The sequence below is a fragment of the Nycticebus coucang genome, chromosome 8 (genome assembly GCF_027406575.1).
Source record: "Nycticebus coucang isolate mNycCou1 chromosome 8, mNycCou1.pri, whole genome shotgun sequence".
Classification (NCBI taxonomy): domain Eukaryota; kingdom Metazoa; phylum Chordata; class Mammalia; order Primates; family Lorisidae; genus Nycticebus; species Nycticebus coucang.
The window spans coordinates 33,448,221-33,475,090 of record NC_069787.1 but is presented as its reverse complement, the minus strand read 5'-3'; the positions used below and the strand labels follow the sequence as shown (position 1 = coordinate 33,475,090).

Sequence of the window (26,870 nt, the reverse complement as noted above, 5' to 3'; positions counted from 1 at the left end):
ACATAGTTTGGCAAGACCTGCTGGAGAATTATACCCACATAGAGGAGAGATGAAGGAGAGAGAGAGTTGTCTAATCTCCTTGACTGAGCCTCTAATTTGATGCTTGAAATCAAAGTTACCCCCTTGGATCGTTCAATTGCTTGAGCCCCAAATTCACTCTCTTGCTTAAACCAATTTGAGTTGGTTTTATAACTCACATCCAAAAATGCAGATTAGTAAAACCACTATAAGTCTGAAGGCACAGAAAGAAAATAAGGCCAACATGGGAAAAACGCTTTGAAATTACTAATTAATAACAAAATAAATTTAACCCAGCAGTAATGAAAAGATTCACCCTTAACTTTCTAGCAGCCAACATATATTCAATTCTGGCATTTAGAAGTTGGCTGCTAGAAAGTTAATACATATCTCTGTCTACTTTTCATACCTAAGTACATAGGAGACATATTGTTAAAATGTTTATTTCTAGCTCTGTACTCCAGAGAATAGGCTTGAGGTAAGCTTCCAAAATGTACATTTTTATTTAGTTATTTTTTATTGTTTTAGAGAGAGGATCTTCATTTTGTTGCCTAGGCTAGAGAACAGTGGCACAACCACAACTCATGTAATCTTAAACTCCCGGGCTCAAAAGATCCCCCTGCTTTAGCCTCCCAAATAGCTACAACTACAAGTGTGCAAGTGTACAAGTGTACAACACATGTAGCTACATTTTTTAGTTTTTACTTTTTGTAGAGATAGGATCTTGTTATACTGCCCAGGCTGGTCTCTAACTCCTGGCCTTAAGCAATCCTCCCACCTTGGCCTCCCAAAGTTTTGAGATTATAGGCATGGGCGGCTGTACCCAGCAAAAATGTACTTTTTTTTAAATTTTTATTCAATTTTTGAGAAAGGTTTTTACTTTGTTGCCCCGGGTAGAGTGCCGTGTCATCATAGCTCACAGCAACCTCAAACTCTCGGGCTCAGGTGATCTTGCCCCAGCCTCCAGAGCAGCTGGGACTACAGGTACCTGCCACAGCACCTGGCTTGTTTTCTTCTACACACACACACACACACACACACACACACACACACACATATTTTTTTTTAGTAGAGATGGGGTCTTGCTCTTGCTCAGGCTAGTCTCAAACTTTGTGAGCTCATGCGATCCATGTAAATTGGCCTCCCAAAGTCCTAGGATTATAGGCGTGAGCCACCACACCTGACCAAAATGTACATTTTTAAAGTACCCAGGTGGGCCAGGCACAATGGAGCAAGCCTGCAATCCTAGCACTTTGCATGGCTGAGGCTGGAGGATTACTGGAGACCAACTTGAGCAAAGTGTGACCCTGTCTCTACTGAAAATAGAAAAAATTAGCCAGGAGTGGTGGCATGGAGCTGTAGTTCCAGCTACTCAGGTGGCTGAAGCAGGAGGATTGCTTCAGCCCAAGAGTTTGAGGTTGCTGTGAACTAGGATGAGGCCATGGCACTCTAGCCTGGATGACAGAGAAAAAACTGTCTCAAAAACCAAAAAACAAAACAAACAAAAAAACAAACAAACAGGTGATGGAGAGTCAGATGGTACAAGAACCATACTTTAAGGATAGATATACAAACAGTTCTCCAAAGAAATGAAAAAAAAAAAGGAAGTGAAAAATCAATTGTTCAAAAAGTCCTAATTTCACTTGGGATTTACACCCTTCTGAGTTTGAACCTGTCATGTCTCAGAATTACTAGAACCTTTGGCTCCTAGAGAGGGGTGACCCTGCAGCCAGTGGGCCAGTAAGTGACAGAATGTCTGAATCTCAGGCTACAAACTCCTCTGTCCACCACCGCCAGGCCGGAGACACAGACGAGATGTCTGTGCACTAAGGCCACAGAAGGCCCCCCATCTGCTCTGGAGGAACCAGGGCTTCAGCAGTGCCCTGCAGGAACACGGACTCAGGGGTGCCACATCTCTGATTTTTCAAGAGAAGACAGAAATCTGTATTTTTATGAAAACTAACCCAAGTTTTCAGTCAGAATTCCCTTTAAAAAATAACACAGTATGGCACAGGCAAACCATGAAAGGTAGTGCTTACAAGTACTGACCCTCTCCTGGAGCTACACCAGAGCTTAAATCCTGGTTTTGGCATTTATTAACGTGAGAAAAGTACTTAGCCTCTGTGTGCCTTCACTTCTTCATCTGGAAAATGGGGCCATAACAGGACCCAGCTCAGAACACTGTGGGGCAGAGCAATGGTTTATTCACATAGGGCACTCAGAATAGCACCTAGGACACAGCAAGCACTATTGAAGTGTTAGGCACGTGCAGCGGCAGCACTGTCTTCATCAAAATTATGACTGGTTTTTGTCTTCAGTCTGGTTCTGGCCCCCTGGCTCCAACGTTACAAAGAGGTAGAAAAAGGATAGGTTAGGACATCTGACCACAGACCAAATCGCAGTTCTCTGTTTCTTAGCTATTGTTTTGGAAGGGACTTTCCTCCATAAAAATGTGAGTCTCAATCTGTAAAATGGGCATAAAGCACAAGCCATCTCTGAGAACAGAATGATTTTTTTCCTTTTTTTTTTTTTGGTAGAGACAGAGTTTCACTTTATTGCCCTCCTTAGAATGCTGTGGCGTCTAAGAAACCTCCACAGAAACAGCTCACAGAAACCTCCAACTCCTGGGCTTAGGCAATTCTCCTGCCTGAGCCTCCTGAGTAGCTGGGACTACAGGTGCCCACCACAACACCCAGCTATTTTTTTGTTGCAGTTTGGCAGGGGCTGGGTTTGAACCCGCCACCCTCGGCATATGGGACCGGCACCCTACTCACTGAGCCACAGGCGCCGCCCAAGAGAACAGAATGATTTTAATACATGCAGACCTCCTGGCACCCAGGGTTGGCTCAGCACGTGCCTGGAGTTAGGACCCCTTATGGAGATACAAAGGTCCAAAGTCAGCTGTCATTTAACATCATATTTAAGACGCCACAAACTGCCAGGACAATAGGAGACATTAATATTTTCATTTAAGGTCAGGCACAGTGGCTCACACCTGTAATCTCTGCACTCTGGAAGGCTGAGGCGGATGGACTGCTTGAGCTCATGAGTTTAAGACCAGCCTGAGCAAGAGCAAGACCTTACTAGTCAGGAGTTGTGGTGGGGATCTATAGTCCCTAGCTACTCAGGAGGCTAATGCAAGAGGGTTGCCTGAGCGCCCAAGAATTTGAGGTTGCTGTAAGCTATGATACCACAGCACTCTACTTTAAGGTGACAAAGTGAGACTGTCTCAAAAAAAAAAAAAAATCACTAAACATTTTTAATAACCTATTTTCATAGAAACAGACATAATAGGAAAAGGGTAGTGTAATGGTGAGCCACTCCATATGATAGGTTGCCAGTGAATCCAAAGAGGACAGGCAGAATGGGATATTGGAACCAGGCTAACAGGGGAGACAAGAAGCCTGGTTCTCCCACTGTTCACTGGCACCAGGCACTACCTACCCTACAGCATTCTTGTCTGAAAAATTGGGAGAGTAACATCTGGGTTGCTCATCTCTCAAAATTTCCAGGAAGTTTACCAGATACATATGCAAATAGCTTGGAAGCCACAAATGAACATAAATGACATTTCTATTCAGGGGCTAAATCAAAAGCTTCCAAGCAGTTAAGCGCACACACAAACACAGTCTTGGAGACTTCTGGAGGTGACTTCAAGAACGTAAGTTCAAATCAAGAAAAATTCTCTGTAGCTTATTTTAAATTATACATGCTTTTAGTTTTATGTGCCCCTCTCACTGGGCACAACTAGAGCTGATGAACTTGATTTAAAACACAAATAACATAGTAGATGTGCATGCAGGTTTTGGAGCCATGCATTTTGGGGTTGGAATGACAGCTTTGACAGTCACTGGCTTTGTGACATTGGACAAACTACATGACCTCTCTGGTATATTTACAAAGAGTGTAGCAAAGGTCTAGCCTGTCACACAGTCTGACCTGAGAAACATTAGCTCCTGTAGAAATTATCTCTTGACATTCCAAAGCAATCCTTTATCATTGCCTAATAGTGAAAAAGAAGTTGTCAGCAACCCAGCATTCAATAATAAGGGGTTTTTGGGGGGAGGAGAACCTAGACACACAATTAAATAATTTTTTGATGTCTCTTGGAGGTGTTAATTGACGAACCAGCTACTTTTTAGTTGTGGTGGTTTGTTATACAATTTCTAAATAGTCTATAATGAACAAAGTATTTTCATAAAAGCTTTTATTTGTATAAATAACTGTGTGCTTTGGTCAATAATGTAACTCTATTCTCACTAAGCTCACATAACAAGTGTTTTCTCTCCAGGGCTCTGTTTAGGTCCTTAGTTTAGTCTTTGTAGAAGACTGTCCTTTGTGTTCAACAGCCAGTGCCACGGTGAGTGACTAGAGTGACCGCTCTCTGCCCACTATCTGCCTCAATCCTCCCCAAGATACTTCTAGACACTGGGCTCCCTAGTCTTTTGTCTCCAAACATCCCCAGTGTTATTCAGGCATGTTTTGAGACATGTCTTCTTCAAAAGACCCAAGCAAAAGGCAGCAAATATAGCAGCAACAGCATGTTATTAAAAATATCCTGGTAAACACAATTTTTATTGGCTCCATAGTATTCTGGCATTTCAATATGAAGCTCATGCCTTTATCATCACTGGCCCAACCAGAAGGCAAGATCTCATTACGCTGTTGTCATTCTTTGCTAGAAGTAGGACTGCTACTGAAAATGATTCAGGATACAAAATGCTTTGACATCACTAGCTTCATCTACTTATCAAGAAGTGGGTAGTGTCAATTATTTGAAAGCATTTGTATGAGTCAGTGTATGCCAGATTGCCAGCTGTCATAGTTTTGTAAGTGAGGGGACACTCAGCATACTCTGTACATAAGAGAGGAGGTCCCATCACGTGCACATCCCAAGGCCACTTCTTGCCCATGGCATCCTATTGGTCTTCTTGATCTCAAGACAGGAACTCAGGGACAGGCAGGTGGCTCACATCTGTAATCCTAGCACTCTCAGAGGCGGAGGCAGGTGGATTGCTTGAGCTCATGAATTCGAGACCAGCCTGAGCAAAAGCGAGACCCCATCTCTACTAAAAATAGAAAAACTGAGGCAACAGGGTCACTTGAGCCTGAGTTGGAGGTTGCTATGAGGTATGATACTATGGCACTCTACCCAGGGCAACAGCTTGAGACTCTGTCTCAAAAATAAATAACTAACTCAATAAATAAATATAAAAGACAGGAACTCAATCAGCTGCCACATGGCTTTGTTTTGTGCAGAAACTAATAATCAGACTGATTTTAACAATGCTAACTTGGGCCCACAAATTGTTCTATGACGCCAGGATATCAAGTGAGGATTTCATGGGGTTGTATTTTCGGAGGCATATCTTCTAGAGATAGAGATTTATAGTAGTCAGAAATAGGAAATTCATTAAGACCTACAGTCAATGGAAAAAGCCAAAGTGCCCATCGATCCACGAATGGATTAATAAATTGTGGTATATGTATACCATGGAATACTATGCAGCCTTAAAGAAAGATGGAGACTTTACCTCTTTCATGTTTACATGGATGGAGCTGGAACATATTCTTCTTAGTAAAGTATCCCAAGAATGGAAGAAAAAATACCCAATGTACACAGCCCTACTATGAAACTAATTTGGGACTCTCACATGAAAGCTATAACCCAGCTACAACTTAACAATAGGGGGAAGTGGGAAAGGGGGGGTGGGTAGAGGGAGGGGAATCGGTGGGATCACACCTGTGGTGCATATTACAGGGGTATTTGCGAAACTTGGTAAATGTAGAATATAAATGTTTTGGCACAGTAACTGAGATAACGCCGGAAAGGCTATGTTAACCACTGGGATAAAAATGTGTCAAATGGTTTATGAAGTGAGTGTATGATGCCCCATAATCATATCATTGTATATACTTATGATTTAATAAAAAAATTAAAAAAAAAAAAAAAAAAAAAAGACCTACAGTCAACTCCCTCTACTTTGATTTTGTTTTTTACTAAGAAATTTGCTTAATAAATGGAAGATAAATAATGGGTCATGAGGTTGTTAGGGACCACCCAGGCTGCTTGACAGGACTGTTTTGCTGCATATCAGCCACAAGGTCCTCTCTGTGATCACATCTATGTTTTGAGTGCTATCATGATTGGTATTCTCATTTATCGAGACATTAAAGTATGTTTTTAAAAGAAATGTTAACACTTTTTCATAATCTGTTCTCTTTTCGGTAAAGATTAGTATAGATGGGTGAAATATGCTTAAGTGGATGAAATCAGCTGATTTTAATAAAAGCATATGTAAAAGATGGGAAATTTCTTCTAGATGTTCCAACTGTTAAGTCAGCCCCTGGCCTAACCCATTGTAATTGAGAAAATGGAACTTTCACAGAATCAAATTCTTATGGATAGAAGGGGAAAATTAGAAATGATCTAATTCTAGTCAGTCATTTTTACAGATGAATAAGATGAGGCATAATGGTCATAAAAAGATGACTTTCAAGAATCAAGACAGGATAACAAATCTCCTCTTTCTTTACCCAACACTTCTTACAAAAGGGTTGGGTTATGCTACCTATATGAGAACAAAGTCATCAAAAAAATTTTTTTACCATCTTGATGAATTCTGAGCTTAGTTAATGAGTGGTAAAACTACAGAGAGGACCATATAGGCTGTGGACAGCATTCAATAATAAACTTGTTCCTAAATATTCCACCAGACTTAATAGCACAGGGGGAAAATACAGAGTGCATTAATCTCTCTCTTCATTGGGACTGACTCTAATCAAGTAATGACCAGCGTATGGTGATGTGAGAGAGGATGCTGAAAACAGATAACCTGTTCATAGCTATCACTCTAAAATATCAACGAAAATATTTAAGTACAGAAAAATAGAAGAAACAAGATATTGTTCTAAGTCACAACCTTATAGACCGAAGTTACATCTTATTCAGTTGTCACATTTTGAGTTAATACATAAGGTCACAACCTTATACAGGGAACAACATTTTTGAGAGTTCTTGATCACTGCTCTAACCCAAGGAGCATGCATTATAGAATCTGTGAATGCTGTCCCCTGAAATTATGATTCCCAACCTATGTGGCCTTGCTCAGAGGACTTGCCCTTGAAAACTCCCTCATAGGCTAGGTGCAGTAACTCATAACCTATAATCCTAGGACTCTAGGAAGCCGAGATGGGTGGACTGCTTGAGCTCAAGAGCAGCCTGAGCAAGAGCAAGACCCCATCTCTACTAAAAACAGAAAAACTAGCCTCTACTAAAAATAGAAAAACAAGCCGGGCATTGTGGCAGGCACCTATACTCCAAGCTACTTGAGAAGCTGAGGCAAGAGGTTTGCTCAAGCCCAGGAGTTTGAGGTTGCTGTGAGCTATGGTGCCATGGCACTCTACCCAAGGTGACAGGAGTGATACTGTCTTAAAAAAGAAAAAAACTCCTTCATAAAATACAGCACATCGGAGGTTGGGGGTAGATACTCCTGAATACAGATATAAATATACAATGTAATCTGTAACATATGCTACATAATGTGGAATACATATGTACTATAAAATAATCTTAGAATTCAGTTTTTCCGTCTTTTCTCCTTTTAGGGCAGATAGTAAAATACACAGAAGTTAGTCAAGTGGACACACAGAGACTTTCACTGCATCTCTGTATGAGATAAAAGGATGTTGCTAACTTCCCACACAGCAGCAATTGAAATTAAATAAAACACATTTTCATTTTTTTGCTTCATAGCAATGAGCTATAAATAATGATGGAGATGTTGCAAGTCCAAAAAAAAAAAAAAATCCACGAACAAAACACAAACTTTTTATATATGTCATTTTGAAGACTAATAAACTATGGTGATTATTTCTCTTTTCTCCACACATTTACCTCCAGCTCCTCTAAGATATTTAACTGAAGTTAAAATATTCCGGTGAAGGAGTATGAAAAGAAGACCCCAAAAAGGACCACCTCTTCCTCAAGCACTGTGTGGCCCACGTTTGAATTCTGGTGACCTACTGAATTCCTCTTGAGAACAGCATCCTTCCCAAAAGTCCTTGCAAAGCCCCCCTTACCCCCCTTTCCCCGCCTCCCTAGAGGGGAACACGTGTGGCCTTTACCTGTAAAGCTACTGTTCATTTCAGGAACATCCTCCTCCTCATTCTCCGCGTGGACTATGCCAGCATTTTGCATATCATTGTAGGACTTGGTTCGCTTCGGTGTCGACTGCTTGGAGCCAGACTGAAGGCTTTGCAAGGCATTCGTTGTGATCACTTTTCCACTGGCTGGCTGGCTAGGAGGTTTGGGTGTCCCATAATAGTTTCCTAGGTGATGAAGAAACACATTTGCATGTTTCAAAAGGAATACTTTGTTTTTTTTCTCAAGACTTTACATCCAAATCTCTAGGTACATTTAAAGAAAAAAAAAAACCGAAGTGGAAAATCAGAACAAACTGTATTTTCATTTCTGGAATGGGTTAGAAAAGGATGTACCCTTATTTCAGAAAGGAAGAGGAAAGCTTTCTTGCTTTGGTGTTAAGAACCTACAAGGCTCAAAACAAAGTAGGCTGTGCCAAATAGTAAACCTCTTTCCTCATTACATTTGAATATCAATCGGTCATCTTTTTACATATATGCACCAGCATAGTGCTGAATCCAATTTCCAGTGAGAAAGTAAAAAATTCATTACTGCCAGCCTCCTTAAAGCCCTAAAAAGTTGAGGTCACCTTCACTTAGTAAGGAGACTCTTCAGAGGAAAGCAGGACAATATTTGAAAGGGTGGCCAGTGAACACCACGTGGCGCCTCTTCAACTGAATGGCAGGCTTAACTCTTAGGGTCAGGGGGGGCAGGAACAAACCCTCGCCAAGTTTCAACAGAAAACCCTGTGCCAACGGCAGCACCTCCTCGTTGTGACCTATCTTCACTTTCAGCCACTTTTCCCCAAAGTTTGATTTACAGTGTGCTATGTGATTCTGAGTGGCACACTCATGGATTTTTGCATTTTAATTTTTAAATCTTAATACGTATATATATTATTAATTTGCAACAGAGAAATCTCACTAGTAAATTATGATAGCAGTATCAAGTTTGCCTTTTAAAAAAAGGCTATATTTTAAAAAATGGGCTTATTTTTAACTTAAAAGTTTTAAAAGGCAGCTTTATATAATAAGTTAGTCAACTGAATAAATAATAGCAATGGTAGTGGTAAGTTTCCTTTTGAAAAGCCTTTTTAAAAAAAAAGTTGTATTAAAGAAAACAAATAATAATGTTCTGACATGAACATGATAAAGGTGGTTTATGAATGATCAAAGTTTAAAAAACAGTTTATATCAATAATCTTCAGTGATCATACCATAAAAGACATCAACTTTAGGATGCTATTGATCCATTTGCCATTTTACATCTTTTAGAGTAGGGGCAGGATGACACAGAGTGATGTGGAGTCCAACAATAAATCCTAACCAATATTTGTAATTCTGTGCTTAGTAAAGCAGAATCTGTAAATGATGATAAATCCTTATGCACTGTTTCTTTGCAAGAAGGCAAACCCACTGGTTACCCACAGTACATAGTTACATAACACACACATTTTATTATAGAAGCACCAAAAAAAAAAAAAAAATGCAGAGACCAATATGTTGGTCTTCATGAGACATACAGATGGTAAAGAATTTGCTTTAAGTATTATCCTTATAATTAAGATTTCTTTTTTAAGAGAAGAGGGTTTAATATATTTCTTATTTAAAACACTTGTTTTTAATCATCAAATTTATGAATATACACATTCACTGTCTTTGACAGGGGTGTAATAACAGTGCACATCAATAAGGCAATGCTGAACATACAAATTTTAAAAAACACACAGCAGACTTGGCACCCATAGCACAGTTGTTATAGCCACATACATCGAGGCTGGCGGGTTCGAATCCAGCCTGGGCCAGCTAGGCAACAATGACAACTGCAACAGAAAAATAGCCAGACATTGTGGCGGGTGCGTGTAGCTACTCGGGAGGAGGCTGAGGCAAGAAAATCACTTAAGCCCAAGAGTTTGAACTTGCTGTAAGCTGTGACGCCATTGTACTCTACTGAGGGCGATGTAATGAGACTCTGTCTCGAGAAACAAAAAACAAAACAAAACAAAATAAAAAAATAAGAAGGAAAAAAAACACACAGCAGATTAAAGGGCACCATGTTGAAATTTGAAGAGTCCCAGGTAGAAATCTGATGAGCACATTCTGATGACTTAAACTCGACTCAACGGTTAAAGTTTTTTCACAGAAGATGATCTACCAATTTCTTCAAAAAACTTCAGGTTTCTTACTCTTATGTATAAGGAGTATACACTTAAGCAAAGAATTAGCACATGTGTGAACAAAAACACACACTTCATCGGCATTCCTACAGCACTTCCCATCAAAGGATGTCCCATGCCTTCATAGAAGGTGTAACTAGTGAACTGAGGACCATTCGGTTAACTTCAGGAAAGTAAGATGATTAACTATTTTTAAAATAATCTCCACAGTGAGAAAAAAAAAAAACAGACTGTCAAACACAAGGAATTTTGTTTGGTTTAATCTAACGAACAGGCATTAGGAGCACTGAGGATCCTTAGCACATCATAAAAGCTTAGATGAGACAGCCCACTCCTTCAAACCTCACCACTAACTAGCTGTGTGACCCTGGGCAAGTCATTTGACTATTTTCTGAATTTTCTAATTGGGATTCTAAGAGAACCTAGTTTATACCTATAATACCTGTTATGAAAATAAAATGAGATGGTCTATTTAAATCTTTGGCCCACCCCGAAGTTTGCCATTAGTGAGGCTGGGTACACATAACTTAATGTCAACATTGTGTGTTTCTAATGCTTAAAATGAAGCTCGACAGCCTTGTTTTGAGGATTAATGAGAGAATGTATCTGAAGTGTCTGGCACATGATAACTGAGCACTATCCATTTACTCTCATAAGCAACAACCCAATAACCAAGTCTCGTCAACACTAGGACTTTCTCTGTGAAGTGGGAATGCTATGCAGTATCAGCTACAGCCATCTCACTGGATTACTGTGATGATTAAGTAATGCAGTTTTTTTGAAGGCACTCTGTAAACTATACGGTGTTATGAACATAAGGTGGTGTTATTATAGAAATCTCTCCAGTATTTCTTATTTCCCATACTGTAACCTATAGTCTTTACAGAGAAGCTTGTGTCTAATTGCAGAGGGTCCAAACATTCCCTTGATAGATGTTTTCAGGTGAGATTTTTTTTTTGGTGTTTTGTTGTTGTTGTTGTTATAAATTGCTTTACAATATTTTGACTTTTTGAACAACATTTAAAAATGGAATGTTTCCAATTAAATCTGGATTCTCAATGTCAGTGCCAAACTTGCAAGGTTTGGTTCCTGGGACTCCATCTACGGGCAATGTTGATAAACAAGAATGTGTCTAAGCCCAGGTCACAGGCACATACTCAGAGTCAATTCTCTGCAGAGAAATTTTTGCTTCTATTCTTGGTTCTGCCTCAGGCTTTGCCAGACAAACACTTTGGACCCAGTGGAGAGCAGTGAGTGCCCTAAGACTTCTGCAGTACAAAGGCTGACACAGGGATTCAGAGGCCATGAATAAGGAGGTGACGAAATCCAAAACTTCAAACACTCCTCAAGAATTCACAGATGGGCTGGGCACAGTGGCTCATGCCTCTGATCTTAGCACTCTGAGAGGCTGAGTCATGAGGATCTCTTGAGCTCAGGAGTTGGAGATCAGCCTGACAAGAGCCAGACTCCTTCTCTTAAAAAAAAAATAAATAAATAAAATAAGCAAGTCTTTGTGGCAGGTCCCTGTTATCCCAGTTACTTGGGAGGCGAAGGCAAAAGAATCACTTGAGCTGAAGAGTTTGAGGTTACTGTGAGCTATGATGCCACAGCACTCTACAAGGGTGACAAAGTGAGACACTGTCTCAGTAAATAAATAAATAAATAGAATCCACAGAATACTCTTTGAGGGAGTTGATTTTTGGGGAATCTGCACATCTACCTGGGGCCCTGAGCTTTTGGCCAATGGGATATCATGCGGTGAACTGTCTTTACTACACAGCAACAGTTTGCCACAGCTACTGCTGATCCCCACTGCCTTTACCTTGCCTATTCACTCTCTTACCCAACCTGCTTGGCTCCTGGGACATTTGAATTCATAACCCCATCCTTCCAGAAAACTTTCCACCTTACCAACAGTGTCCACTCTGTTCCTAATCAAGAAAATTCTAGCCACGACATAAACACAAACCTTACAGAGGGTAAGGAGAGACTTTGCACCACGCAGGAGAGACTCCAGGTGAAGATTATGTGGGTCATTTAACGGTACTAAATAAAAATCCTTTAAAGAATTACAAATGGTTAAAAAATTAATTGGGGTTATCACGTGGCAGGCAGCAGAGCGTCTAGGAGCCACCAGCCCGCCTGCCCCACAGGCTCTGCATTACCGACGGGAGCTTCCTGGGATGGCCGGGCTCCCTCCCAGTGGGAACGTGTTCCTCTCTCCTGCTATTTTCAGAACTGGTTCTACAACAAAACTCAACAGGGATGGCGGCCAGGGAGGGAAGCGGAGGGCAAAAAGGACTTCAGAGGAAGCTACTGCTGGTCTTAATTAACAGGCACAGTCTCTGGCCATGACAAAGCCAAAGAAAATATTTTCTGACACACATTTAAAAATTAATGGGGACTGCAAATCAATTTTTAGAGCTTTATAAAACATTTAAGGAGGACTGTAACCCTTGATTTTAAGCCAGAATGAATCAAATCTACACGGCCTCTCAACTTGTACGAATTTAGTATTCGGCCATTCATTTCCTTAACAGAATTATTTTTAATGCCAGGTACTATGCCAGGTACTGGGGGGGAAATGTAAAAATGAAACTGAAACATAATCTTCACAAACATTCTACTTGATATACATCAGTTTTCTAAAACTTCGATGGGCAAACAGTTAAATTACATAACACACGGCCTCTGATTCAGTAGGTCAGGTGGGCCTGAGATTCTGAATTTCTGACAAGTTTTCAGGTGATGCTGATGGTCCATGAGTCACCCTTTGCATAGCAAATGTATACACTGGACAGAGAAAATTCTTCCTCTTTTGTAGATGAGGAAACGGAGGCCCAGAAAAGTAGTAACACCTGTCTAAGGGCCACATGGTCAGACTAGGGCAAATGGGAGAGAGAGATTCGTCCGTCTGCTTCCTGTAGAACAGGCAGGTGACAGCATGACAGTGACGTGCACTGCCTGTATCACCCTCAGGGGGACAAAAATTGCCTTGTTTTTTTTGAAGGAGCATAAAAACCTTACTCTCTTTAAGTGTGAAGTACAGATGTGCACATAGAACCTGAAAGCACAGGCTTTTGAGGCCCTGAAGCATCTGATCCTTGTTTACACACCGAGCACCTGTTCCAGTTGGCTTTGCCTTCTTCTTTCTGCTTTGATCTCAGCGGGCTTCTTTCAGCACCCACATGCAAACGGTGGCCCCGCCTCATCTCACAGCTCTTGCACCTACTCTTCCTCAGCTTCTCGTCCTGGTACTGCCATCTCAGCCCCAGGGACACAGCTGTCCTTATCAGCTATTTTATGTACTCAAGGAACCATGTACCTGTCCTCTGCAGTATTTATCAGGCTGTGTAATTAATAAGTATCTGTCTTCACCTCTACACCTGCCCCATTAGGGCAGGGCCATATCTGGCTTTGTGCGCCACTGTGTCCCAAGGCCTCCACAGTGCCAGGCACATATCATCACATCCCATGATTCATTGCAGAACAAGTGGAGACAGTGCACAGGGATTCCAGCCTGAGGTCCTCCTAAATACCTGTGTTGTGGATCCAGTTTTTAATAACATGACTCATGGCAGCTTCTTTCCAGTCCATCAATTACATCCGCATCACCACAGATCTGCATCATTTCACTTTGTCACTTACTAGCTCAATACGTGATGGCATCATTCATAAAACTGCCAGCACTTTCTCTTTACTCTTTCTTTTCTCACCTACCCAACCCTACAAAAATATGACGACATGTACAGAAAGACAACAAGGCAATGTCCTATCATGAGAAGTTTGTCCTTGCCAGTGCCATGTGGCTTCAACCACAGGACCAAAGAAGACAATGTAAGTTAATAATTTAATGATCTGAGCAAGGCGAAGGACCTCTATCTTTTTAGCCTTGGTTTCCACGGTATAAAAGGAAGATAAAAACAGTACCTACCTACTGGGGTTTTTGTCAAGATCAAATTAGATAATGTATATGAAGTACTTCTGTGCCTGGCACAGTGCTAGCACATAATAAACCCCAGTAGTCTGCAATCATGACTGTTACTGTGGACATCTAAAAGCCTTAACACATACAAGAATGTACTATCAAAACATATGTCCAAAGAACAATATTTTAAAAATTACCTTTGTTGTTCACCTATTAAATCCCACCACCTATCCATTTATTCTAATCTTACAGAAAAAAAAGCATCAATATGTCCATTTGGGGGTGAAGAAACTGAGATCGATACCATTCATAAATGATGGCTGGCTTTCAGAGACAGATTGTCTGTTTCCAACATTTATACCCTTAACTCCAGGAATCTTTGGGGATCTCTGAACAGGAAATTAAACAAAACTTCCCTGGCCCCAGATTCCCCACCTTCATAAGCAAAGGGACTGCCAATTGCAGCACAGATTTCACTTGGTCACTTACATTACCAGCAGAGAACACTCATGGCAGAGTTGGCCAACACAGCTTATCACAGCAAACTGTTTCCAGGGCCTGCCAAAGAACAAGGACTCCAGACAGTCTCGTTTTCTTCAACAACAAACAAGAATTCTCTTCATACCTGTTTTGTCTCTCCATCCCAAAAAATATACCAATGGCAGCTGCTTTTCTGCAGACCTTCCAGGAAGCAAAACAATAACATTACTGAATACTGACATCCCCTTCCTAATTAACATGCAGAAATATGCAACCCATAACTCCAATTTGAAATGTCACCCTGGCACTGCACTTCTGTGCTAAAGGAAACGTTTTCCATGCTCGCAGCGTATAATTAGCCTCTTCTACCCAGAGGCATTTGTAAAATAGGCATGTTTGGAGCCACCCCCACTGAATAGTTCATCCCTTGTAAACTCTCTTCTAGAGAAGTCCCAAGGGCTAGCTGAGGCAGCAACCTGTCTTACAGAGCGAAAATGTCAACACACACAAAAAAGGAAAGCAAGGCAGAGGGGAGACAGTTCAGCCGATTTATTTTAAGCATCATATCAAATAAATTAGCTCAGTGCCACAGTTAGGAAGCTGGTCCGGGGAGGAAAGACAGGTCCATTCTTGGCATCTTTGTCTTGCTTTGATGGCAATTCTGTGACAGAATGAGGAATTGGTTCAAATTGCAAAGTAGAGATCAATGACAAACTCTACTAAAAACTTCTATCCCTTGAGAGGGATGATAGTCAGGTTCCTTCTGCAGCCAGGAGGGGCTCTACCCTGTGGGGGTGCATGCAGCTATCAGTATTATAGCTGGTAGAGGTGGAAAGTTTCATAACAAAACTCCAGTCCCACTACACCCAAAGCTGGCTCCATTACAGTGCTTCTTATTTTAGCAAATTGTACCACTACCTATCCAGTTATGGAAGACAAAAACCAGGAGTCATCCTAGGATTATCACCACCTTTCCATTCTACCTCTCTCTCACAATAACAATACATTACCAAATCTGGCCTTTTTTTTTTTTTTTTGAGACAGAGTCTCACTATGTCGCCCTGGGTAGAGTGCTATGGCGTCACAGCTCACAGCAACCTCAAACTCTTGGCTCATGTGATTCTCTTGCCTCAGCCTCCCAAGTAGCTGGGACTACAGGCGCCCACCACAACGCCCAGCTATTTTTGTGTTGTCATTATTGTTTGGCAAGCCTGGGTTGGGTTCCAACCTGCCAGCCCTGGTGTATGTGGCCAGTGCTCTAACCACTGAGTCACAGGCGCTGAGCCCCAAAACCAGCTTTTTTTTTGAGACAGAGTCTCAAGTTGTCACCCTTGGTAGAATGCTATGGCATCACAGCTCACAGCAATCTCAAACTCTTGCACTTATGTAATTCTCTTGTCTCAGCCTCCAAGTAGCTGGGACTATAGGCACCCACCACAATGCCTGGCTATTTTTTGGTGGCAGGTGTCATTGTTGTTTAGCAGGCCCAGGTCAGGTTCGAACTCGCCAGCCTGGGTGTATGTGGCCGGCACTCTACCCATGGAGCTACAGGTGTTGTCCCAAATCTAGCTTTTTAATCACATAAATATTTCTGGATTTAGTTGACTCTTCACCAGCAAGCACAACCAATGCATTCAATTTAGCTCCAACTGGGGCTGCCAGGTAAAATGCAACACAGAGTGTTCTGTGTTTGTATTTGCTAAATCTAGCAACCCAACTCTGACTCATCCATCAGATCTCACTTCAATTACTGTTTCTACAGGGACTGCTTTTCCCAGTTCCACAGACACCGAATCTCCCAATGCTAGCATCTCCTTTAAACACTTTCACACACTTACTGTTGTATATTTCTCTGATTATTATAACGTATCTTGCCCACTAGATAGTAAGACCCTTTAAAACAATGACCATATCTGCTTTTGTTCTGCATGTTATCTTTAGTGAATAAATGAAGGAAAGTACAAGGGAGGAACTGAGGCTCTAAAAGAAGCACCAGTTTTCAGGCAGTAGGGAAAAAAATACCAACCCACATGTGGCTGTAACACATACTGGGCTTTGACCAGGTGTCATCCCCAATTCTCTGTAGTGATTTAGACCAATCTCTCTCTAGATCTCAGTTCTGTCATCTGAAGACAAGAAACTTACTGTATTTCCAGCTCTAAAATCCCACAACCCTGCCAATCTAAGCCTCAAACAAATACTGGGCCTGAAAGAAAACTGTTAAGGTCAATGGACCTTGAGGCTTTGTTGGTTCTCTCTACTTCTCTGCCATCTCGTGTGTCCCAGAATGTATCCACAGAAGAAGGTCACCACTCTTCTAACATCCTCTCTGGGAGGATTCAAAGTGATGACTTTTTTTAAAAAGGAGCTTAACTGTTAGGATACACTTACCTTTGTAAAGTCTGCTCGTGAGAAGACAGAAGATCTTGTTGAGAAGGCCCTCACCCTTTCTTTCAGCAGCTTTTATTCTAGAACTACAGAAGGGCTGCCTCCAGCATATACACCTACTTAAAATTAAATGGGTGTATATTAAATGAAAATACATTTAAAATTCAGTTTCTCAATCACAAGAGCTAGCCGTGACTAGGGGCTACTACACTGGATACCTAAGAGTACTGGACATTTCAAGCACTGAAGAAAGTCCTGCCTGGACAGCAGTGGTTCTGAAGGAAGCAGGGTGTGGATGCTTCCCCTCCCTTCCTGGCAGCCATCACTCTAACCGGCTCCTGGTTTGTCACCCTCCCATCCTCTGGATGCAGGCCTGTGGTCCTCTCCCGGTTCGTCACACTCCCGTCCTCTGGATGCAGGCCTGTGGTCCTCTCCCGGTTCGTCACACTCCCATCCTCTGGATGCAGGCCTGTGGTCCTCTCCCGGTTCGTCACACTCCCGTCCTCTGGATGCAGGCCTGTGGTCCTCTCCCGGTTCGTCACACTCACATCCTCTGGATGCAGGCCTGTGGTCCTCTCCGGGTTCGTCACACTCCCGTCCTCTGGATGCAGGCCTGTGGTCCTCTCCCGGTTCGTCACACTCCCATCCTCTGGATGCAGGCCTGTGGTCCTCTCCCGGTTCGTCACACTCCCGTCCTCTGGATGCAGGCCTGTGGTCCTCTCCCGGTTCATCACACTCACATCCTCTGGATGCAGGCCTGTGGTCCTCTCCCGGTTCGTCACACTCCCGTCCTCTGGATGCAGGCCTGTGGTCCTCTCCCGGTTCGTCACACTCACATCCTCTGGATGCAGGCCTGTGGTCCTCTCCCGGTTTGTCACGCTCCCGTCCTCTGGATGCAGGCCTGTGGTCCTCTCCCGGTTCGTCACGCTCCCATCCTCTGGATGCAGGCCTGTGGTCCTCTCCCGGTTCGTCACGCTCCCGTCCTCTGGATGCAGGCCTGTGGTCCTTGCTGCCTACTTCAAGCCTCACTGACCTGACATAACCCTTCCATCAGCTTCACCTCTTCTAGGGAGGGGCTCCCCGACATCAGGGCAGATGCTACATCCTTGCTCTAGGCTTTCTCTCTCCAAACACTCAACATTGTCTTAAAATTGTTTATATTTAATTTGCCTCACAAGACTGAGAGGCTGCAGACCCTAGAACCCAAGGACTTGGATGGAAACCCAGCTCTATCTCTGCTTCACCAGGCACACTCAACATTGGCATCTCTGGGCCTCAGACTTCTCTTCTGTAAAATGAACATAATAAATAGTACCCACCTGACAGGCTTGTTAGAAAGATTTCACTCTGAAGGGCGCCCAGCACATAGTATATGCCTGTGATTTTCAACCGGTATGCCGCAGCACACTGGTGTGCCAGGAAAAGATCTTAGATGTGCCATGAAAATTTTTAAAGATCATTAATTAAATTATTTTCAAAAGACGTTCAAAGCACAGTAAGTATATGTTCTTTTTTTTCTTTGATCAACATAATAAGTGTTCCACAGAAGTTTAACTATAGGTTCAAGTATGTCGTGAGATAAAAAAGGTTGAAAACACTGGTAAATACTGTACAAATGCTAGCAAAAATAAATAACTAAAAAGCACAAGTCCCTTCAAAGGTAGCAGTGCTTTGGTATTCTGTCCCATACATCACATCCTTTGCCTTAGGGCAATGTTTGACCCAAAAGAAATACTCAATAAATATCTGCTAAAATGAACTATATATGAATAAAAGGGTTTGTTTTAAAGCTGCACTACCACAAACGTACCCTCTAGTTATAACAGTGAGCCAAGAATTTTGCACAAGGATGCTCACTGCAGCTCTGTTTATATTATTACCACCAGAAAGGGGAGGGAGAAGATGAGGTTGGGCACGACCCTAAATGCCCATCCACAGGGGGCTGGCTAAATACATCTATGTGTTCATACTGTTCAGCATTTATAAGAATAAGTGGAACAGTATCCAGGGTCAGATAATGTGGAAAGATCTCCAAGATATGTCAGGTGCAAAGGGCAAGAACGGAGTGTAGTATATAACACATGTGCACGTGCAGTTTGTGCCTAAACTCCCCGAAGGCCTGTGCTGGGTCCTTTAACAGTGGTTACCCACAGGCAAAGGGGAAGCAACTTGGGCTTAGATAGTTTTATCTAAGTATTTTACCAAGGGAATTATTCCATCATATGCATTTATTACTTTCACTTAAAAAATTTAAAGTGGCTTGTTTTAAACAGTGCTCTGTGTTGTGGTGGTAGACTCTTCCTTCCTGGAGCCGGCAGAGGAAGGAGAAAAGATGGTCACTACTTCCAAAGTAAATAAGGATACTTTACTGGCAAATCTGCTGGTCTCCTGACCAGTAGAGGGGGAGGGAGCCCAGGATGGTGGCGCTTTTGGACTAGTTGTGTGTGTAAATAGAAGAGCTCAGGCTGACTGAGAGTTTATAGGTGTCAGATACTCCGCTAAGCCCTTTCCAGTTACTGTCTCCTTTATTCCTACCTCTGAGGAAGCACTATGATGACCCTCATTTTACCAAAGGGAAAATGGAAACATGGAGCGTTAAATAACTTGCTGGAGGGCACAGAGCTCAATAGCAGAGTGGTGGAGCATCAAACCTAGGTAGCCGCAGCATAGCCTCCATGCTCATTAGTGTCCACCAGGAGACAGCAGCCACCATCAAGGGACGAGCGTGGGGGCCACAAAGACAGAGTTAGTTTTCTAAAGATCTCTCCTGCCCTAGACCTATCATGGCATTTAATAAAAGTTCCATTTTGTACTCTGCTCATAAGAGTCAATGTAATATATTCTGATCAGTTCCTATGAGCCATCTCATATGGCAAGGGAAATTTCCCTGCTAAAAGGTCAAAGGCTGAAGAACACTGTATAAATAGGTTACACGTGGAAAACATTAATCCTAAGCTTAGGAAAACCTGAACTCCAAAATACCCAAGTAACATTCACCAAACCATCGCTTCATATAAGATAGACATTTTCTGAAAAATGTTTCCCTATTGCTACATCCCAGGAAGTTAAGTTTAAAGTGGGTCATGCCTGTAATCCTAGCACTCTGGGAGGCTGAGGAGGGTGAATTGCTTAAGCTCAGGAGTTCCAGACCAGCCTGAGCAGGAGAGACACCCCTTTTCTACTAAAAATAGAAAAATCACCTGGCTATTGTCACAGGTACCTGTTGTCCCAGGTACTTGGGAGGCTGAGGCAGGAGGATGAGATTATTTGAACCCAGGAGTTTGAGGTTGCTGTAAGCTGATATTGCTGTACTCTAGTCTGGGCAATGGAGTGAGATTCAAAAAAAATAAAGTACTAATGGGTTATTTTTCAAGAGTATTGAAGATGGTCTTCCTGGGCTTTTCAGGAAAGATTCACCAGACAAACTGGGTGGGATTTGGCTTCTGCTCTATTATTCTAGAACTGGCTGTACAACCTTGAACAAGCGGCCTCAACATCCCCATAAAAATTCAGTAATGATAATAGCTACCTCTGTTGCAATAATAAAATTAAATGAGAAAAAAAATCGACTCCACCTACATATAATTTCTCACATAAACATCTGAATAAAGTGAGTTTATTTCCCATCTTCCAAGTTAAACTGTCATCTAAATCACAAGCTTTTCTTGTCTGACCCAGCACACTCTTTGTACAACCACTCCCACTCCTATCCTCTCCAAAATCCAAATGGGTTTTGCATATTGGTGGACTCAAGCTTCCCAGATGGGCATAATAACTCATTTCAGATATAGACAATTCACTCTCTGAAAACCAAAGAGCTCATACTTGCTCTATTTACTGCTGTTGACTTTTTAGCTCAATTCACATGAACAACATGTGAAAATAACATGTTGACAACATGTTGAAGAAGCTCCCTGTACATGCCTACAGCCCCCACCTCACCACACTTCCAGACCTTAATAAATTCTTGAATCTCCACTCAGTCCATCAGCCACCTAGTCAAATCCCAACATGTATTTCCAAGAAACTACACTAATTGAGAATCAGCAATACTTAAAAAACAAAAAAAATCCCGAGTTCAAACATAGGAATTTGATTAACATCTAAACACTGTCCAACGGACAGTCATGATTTGGAACTGAGCAGTAGGTGCAAAGATGATAAAAGTATCCTCTCTTCCAAAGAATAGCAAACCAGAAACTGCGTATCCAAGATCCACAATCACCACTTGACTGTAACTGGGTTATTATCACACCATAGCTATAATGTTCTCAATAAAATAATAATCTTTGTACTTAACGTTTGTTTTTAAGTCTAATGTCCCTGTGATTGCCTAATAAATCCAAATATTAAGACCTTATAAAGAGATAAACATAATATCTTGACCATGTTGATAATTTGACCTAGTTAACAGTATCTTATACCCCTCCTGTCTCAATAATAACACTCCAAAAAGCAAACAAGCTATCATACTGTTTTCAGAAAATGTAACTTTCCCCCCCTACACTCATCTTTTACCTCCCAATCCCATTTGTGGGGTCTCATACTACAGATATATTTTTTCAATTGTGTTAAACGATACATGTCCATGTTATTCAAGTTATCAGTGTTTCAAAATATTAAAAAAATAAATAAATAAATAAAAATTGAAAATGACCCACATATTTATCCAGAGGGCAGTGCTAAATAAATTATGATACGCCCATGCAAAGGACTTATACAGCCATTTAAAAAAGACAAATATCAAGTGTTTTATTACTGAATTGCAAAGACCTATTAAGACATACATACTGCCAAATAAAAAGAGCAAGGTGCTGAATAGGATGTATTTTATACCACCTTTTGTGTAAAACAGGGAAGATATAAAAACACAACACACAAGTGTGTACACACGTGCATGTTGTATTTACCTAAAGAAACTGCAGAAAAGTGATCAGAAACTAATGACATAATATTTGCAATATTGAATTGGAGACTGGGCAGGTGGAAGATAGGCTTACGAAGGAGAGTACTTGCTAAATACTGTATTTATTTTCTTTTTGAGACAGAGTCTCAAGCTGTAACCTTGGGTAGAGTGCCATGGCACTCATAGCTCACAGCAACCTCAAACTCTTGGGCACAAGCAATTTTCTTGCCTCAGCCTCCCAAGTAGCTGGGACTACAGGCGCCCGCCACAACACCTGGCTATTTTTTGGTTGCAGTTGTCATTGTTCTTTAGCAGGCCTGGGCAGGGTTCGAGCCCACCATCCTAGGTGTTTGTGGCCGGCACCCTGCCAAGTGAGCTACAGCACCACCCTAAATACTGTGTTTTTAAAATATTTTGCTTTATGAACCACATGAATGTATTTCCTACTAAAAAATCATTAAAAGCTGATCAACAGTAAAAATGACATTCCATTGTTTAAAGAATAAAACAACTCTACTTACAGGGGGTCACGTTTGGTGACTAACCATGATTCTTCCTCTTCTTTCTAACACCATATATATCCATATTAAAAAACAAAACACACACACCTTTAAATTAATAAATCAAAGGAGATAACTCCTAGAGAAAAACAAAAACTACTTTTAAAGAGGTCCACAAAGTCTTATTCCATGTATTTTGTTATTATTAATCATATTATAGTGAAATGTAATTTGCTGTTACTGGTTTAGACCTCCCTAGTCCACAAAGCATTTTTGCCTAGACGGCTCTGGATCCTCTGAAGTGCCAGAGAGAAGCATCCTCATGCCACTGTGCAGGTGCGCTCACCTTCATAGGTCCCGACTTCGAGAAGAGTGCCGCTTTGCTCAAGGTCCAAGAACTCCTTCACAGTCAGAAAGTTATAGTCCACGCCAGGCACTTCTCCTTCTCTTGGAGATCGCGTCGTGCCTACAGCAGAAAACACAAAGGCACAAGAACCATCAGTCAACCCAAACAGGAAGTTCCACGTCCAGGTGTAATTAAAATAACCTGTTCAGTAAGCTGGCATACCTGAGAATCTGTCCAGACAGGGACCCAATTAAAGCCGTTTCTTTCTAAGAGAATAGCATCCTCACCTCCACCCTCCAGTGCCTGGGACCCTCGAATGAGGAAAACTGAAAACCAAGCACAGCTCTGGTAATCCAGAGACAATTTTACTGTTTTTGAAAATGCACTGAATAAAAAAAGTGAACCGGATTTCACACAGACAACATTCGCAATCAGCAACTTTTACAACTCGAGTAAACAATCAAAAGTTATCCACCTTAAGCTCAGAGCCCAAAGGGTTCATATTTTTATCACAGACCTCAAAATTCTTGGGCTCCTCAATACATCCGGCAAGTTTGGATAAAATAAACCCTTTGAAGAAAATGACATCTACTGCATAAACTCATCGCTGGCAAAATGTGATTGCCCAAGATCTGTGGCTGGATATCTCCCAGGAATGAAAATGCTGCTGTTCCTCGTGTGATTAATATGTTTGGTAAAAAGAGGCTGCCCATGAGTTCTGACTGCAGAGAAAGGACAGTGAATTTGCTAGAAAAATTTCCCCTGAATTTTAGGTCATCTTCTCAAGGGCTAATAAATGTAATAATTCCCCTTTTGAAATATGGAACCTCCAGAGTATGAAAGTCACCCAGCTCAGGTGCCAGGCCATGGGCCTATCATTTTAGCCCAATGTTAATCGAAAGAGTAGAAGCAATGAGTAGAACGTGGTGTACACATAAACCAAGAGCATGTAGTGCGTCCAGGACCTGAGGTTAGATACGGGAGACCAGAGAAGGAGTGAAACGTGACTTCTACCCCTGCATTCAAAGTAGGGGTGTGGTCACCATAGCTTAGTTTGCAAGGCATCATGACCTATGGTAGTGGTTTAAGGTCATCTTTTCCTTTGTAATAAGGACTTTTTTTTTCCCTATGCCTGCCATTTCTTTGTTGAACCTTAATGCCATTAAACAGCCAACTGCATGTGCCAGGCGGCTCTCATGCTCCCAGCACTGTGATGTCTCTGATCGCTCAGCCATGGGAATGACCACATCCATACTTCTACTTTGCATATCCATAATTCTCCCCAGTCAGAAACCTTGATGCTTGTTGCATATACTTTACTCAGGCTGAATACGTTTTTAAATGCCTCCATTTTTTCTAAAATCTGAGTCTTTTTCAATAGCTACTGCTAACTGTCCACAGAAAGGCTGTATTAGATTTTTTGCTTCTCACACTCAGCATGCTGGAGCTTTATGGTTAAAGAAACCTGTCACTGTATTGTCCAGAAGTCTCCTCTTATACTGCTTCCTAATTTGTTCCCATTTCTGCTTCCCCTGGCAGGTGATAAAAAAATCCCTAGAGGGAGTTCACAACTTTTAAATTTACATCTCAAGTGTTAGGCACGGGAAACGCAAAGACAGTATCATGTTCTGCTGAAGAGAAGGGATCTGGGGGTGGGAATAATGGGTTCATGGTCTGGCTCTCCAATGTGTTCCTGGACCAAAAGCCCAAGCTTCTTCAGCTTCTGTTATTTCTTGGTGTCCTTGTCTGCACAACAGGGATAATAATAGGACCTGACCCATAAGTTTATTGCATGTACTGAATGAGATAATGATCCTTTTAGAGGGCTTAGCTCAATTATTGTTATTAGATTTCATAGTTTATGTTATTATTAGACAAAAATGGGTTTGTAGAATCTCACAGTTCAAATTCCACTACAATAAACTGAATATCATATATTATGTGTACATATCATTAGAAATCATATTTATTTAATATTTGCAGAGGATACGTGCTAGGCGTTAATCTAGATACTGAAGCAACATCAGTTAGCAAAAACAAATCTCTTACCCTTAACAGAATTTCTATTTTGCAGTGAGATACAGAAAATAAACACATATGTGAGTAAATATAGCACATAATTTCAAACAGAAATAATTCTTCTTTGGGTTAAAGGACTAGAAAGTATCAGAGAAATTAGGTTAAAGGGTTAGACAGCATCTGGGAGGGAGGGAGCAAGGTAAGGAGTTGAGAAGGGATGAGACAGGTGACCAGGAAAAGTCCGGCTCACACAAGGTGATGAGGAACGCAGCGAGGCAGAGGGAAGGCCGAAGGCTCTGACAGGAGAACACATTTGGCAGGTTGGAAGAAGGACAAAAAAGAAGGCAAGCATAATTGCAGCACACTGATAAAAAAGAGGCTGGAAACGAAGAGACCAGATTATGTAGGCCACAGAAAACACTTCATATTTTATTCTAAGGATGTTGAGACGTACTTAGAATGGTTTTAAGCAAGGTGGTGCCTTGATCCAATTTTCATTTTTAAGAGATCTTTGGCTTTATAAAGAACAGGCTGTAGGCAGCGTAAGGCAGGAGGTGGGCAGGAAGGCCAGTTAGGTGGCTATTACTACAAGAGTAGGGTGGAAGTTGTAAGAAGTGGTCAGATTTCTATTACATGGCTGTAATGTAGTCCGCAGGACAGATGTATTAAAAGTATGTCAACTTGTCACCCCACACCAGGTCTACCTTTTCAAGACAGAACTAACAGAACTTGTTGATAGACTGGATGTAGTATGTAAGAAGAACAGAAGAATAAACACGGAAATACTTCTTATTTTTTAACTTGGGCAAATGGTTTGTGCCATCACAGAGATGGAGAAGACTGGGGAAATGGTTTGGGGGTGGGAGAACATCCAGAGTTTACTTTTGGATGTGTTAAGTTGAGACGCCTGTGTTAGATATCTCAGTGCAGAGCGATGTAGTAGAGGGTGGAACATAAAACTTTCTATAGCAGGGGTGGATTGGTTGATCAGTAAACCAATGACACTTGAAGGCAGGAGACAAAGAAGAGCAGAAAAAGAAGCCGAAGCTGGAAAGGGGAGGAAGATGCCCACAGGAGACTAAGACGCCGCAGCCAGTAAGGCAGAGGCAAAGGAGGAGGCTGTGAGGTCTTGGAGCCAAGTGAAAAAACTGTTCAACCAGCTACTTGCAAAACACAAACAGTCTACATCATACTGGGAAATTCAGAGCAGTGCAAGAATAGAATCTCTTTGAAACTTGCTGTGAAAGGATCTGTCCTAAATATGTTCTGTATGGCAACTCTCACACGCAGCCTCCATACCAAAGTTCCACTAACTTAATCTATTACAAAACAAACGAGGATAACATAAAGCCAAACAAAAAAATGCGTGCATTTTGAAAGTCTTCCTAAACCAGACAATGTTGGATTTTTCTTCCTTCTCCCGTCATCTTTGTCATTTCTTTCTTTCAATGGTGTTTTCAGATGCAACTTCTCGGATGCATTACAAAGACAACAATCACCCCTGGGTCTTCATGTTCCTAAAAGGATACAAAATAATCAAGAAATTCAAAATTTCTTGATTTTAGAGGAAAAAAATAAAAACAAGCTGATACCATGTTTCCCCTGCAAATAAATATGCTTAAAATAGCCTTTGAGCTGCAGGGGAAGAGGGTGGGTGGGTAAGTCTCCACCCACAAAACCTTCAGGGTTTATTACCCAGACAAAACCTTTCCACCCTGCAGGCTAGCAGGAGGTTTACTCCCGGTTATCCTCTGAGCAACGGGCCCTGGGTCTAAGCCAACCTGACCAGGCTCCATTCAGCAACGCTCTGCAGAAAAGGACCCAGGGAGGGAACCCCGCCTTCTCTTTTCTTGTAGTAGAATGACAGGCTGCCGGCTGGACACACGCCTGGCAGATGGCATTTCAAAGGGTTTTCAGGAGCCATCTGGGGTGGGTACAATTATTACAAACTACGCTTCTAACAAAG

At 41.7% G+C, this 26,870-nt stretch overlaps 1 protein-coding gene across 21 annotated transcripts in view; it reads right to left on the bottom strand.

Annotated features, from left to right (window-relative positions):
* The window catches only part of MAGI1 (membrane associated guanylate kinase, WW and PDZ domain containing 1), a 705,209-nt gene that overhangs the window by 119,922 nt on the left and 558,417 nt on the right, over nt 1–26,870 (bottom strand). For all 21 annotated transcript variants that reach the window (XM_053600554.1, XM_053600555.1, XM_053600559.1 and 18 more), the window contains 2 exons: nt 22,886–23,005; nt 8,146–8,349 (listed from right to left, as the gene is read on the bottom strand). In XM_053600554.1, the coding sequence (XP_053456529.1) occupies nt 8,146–8,349; nt 22,886–23,005 (324 nt within the window). The remainder of the gene's footprint in view (nt 1–8,145; nt 8,350–22,885; nt 23,006–26,870) is intronic.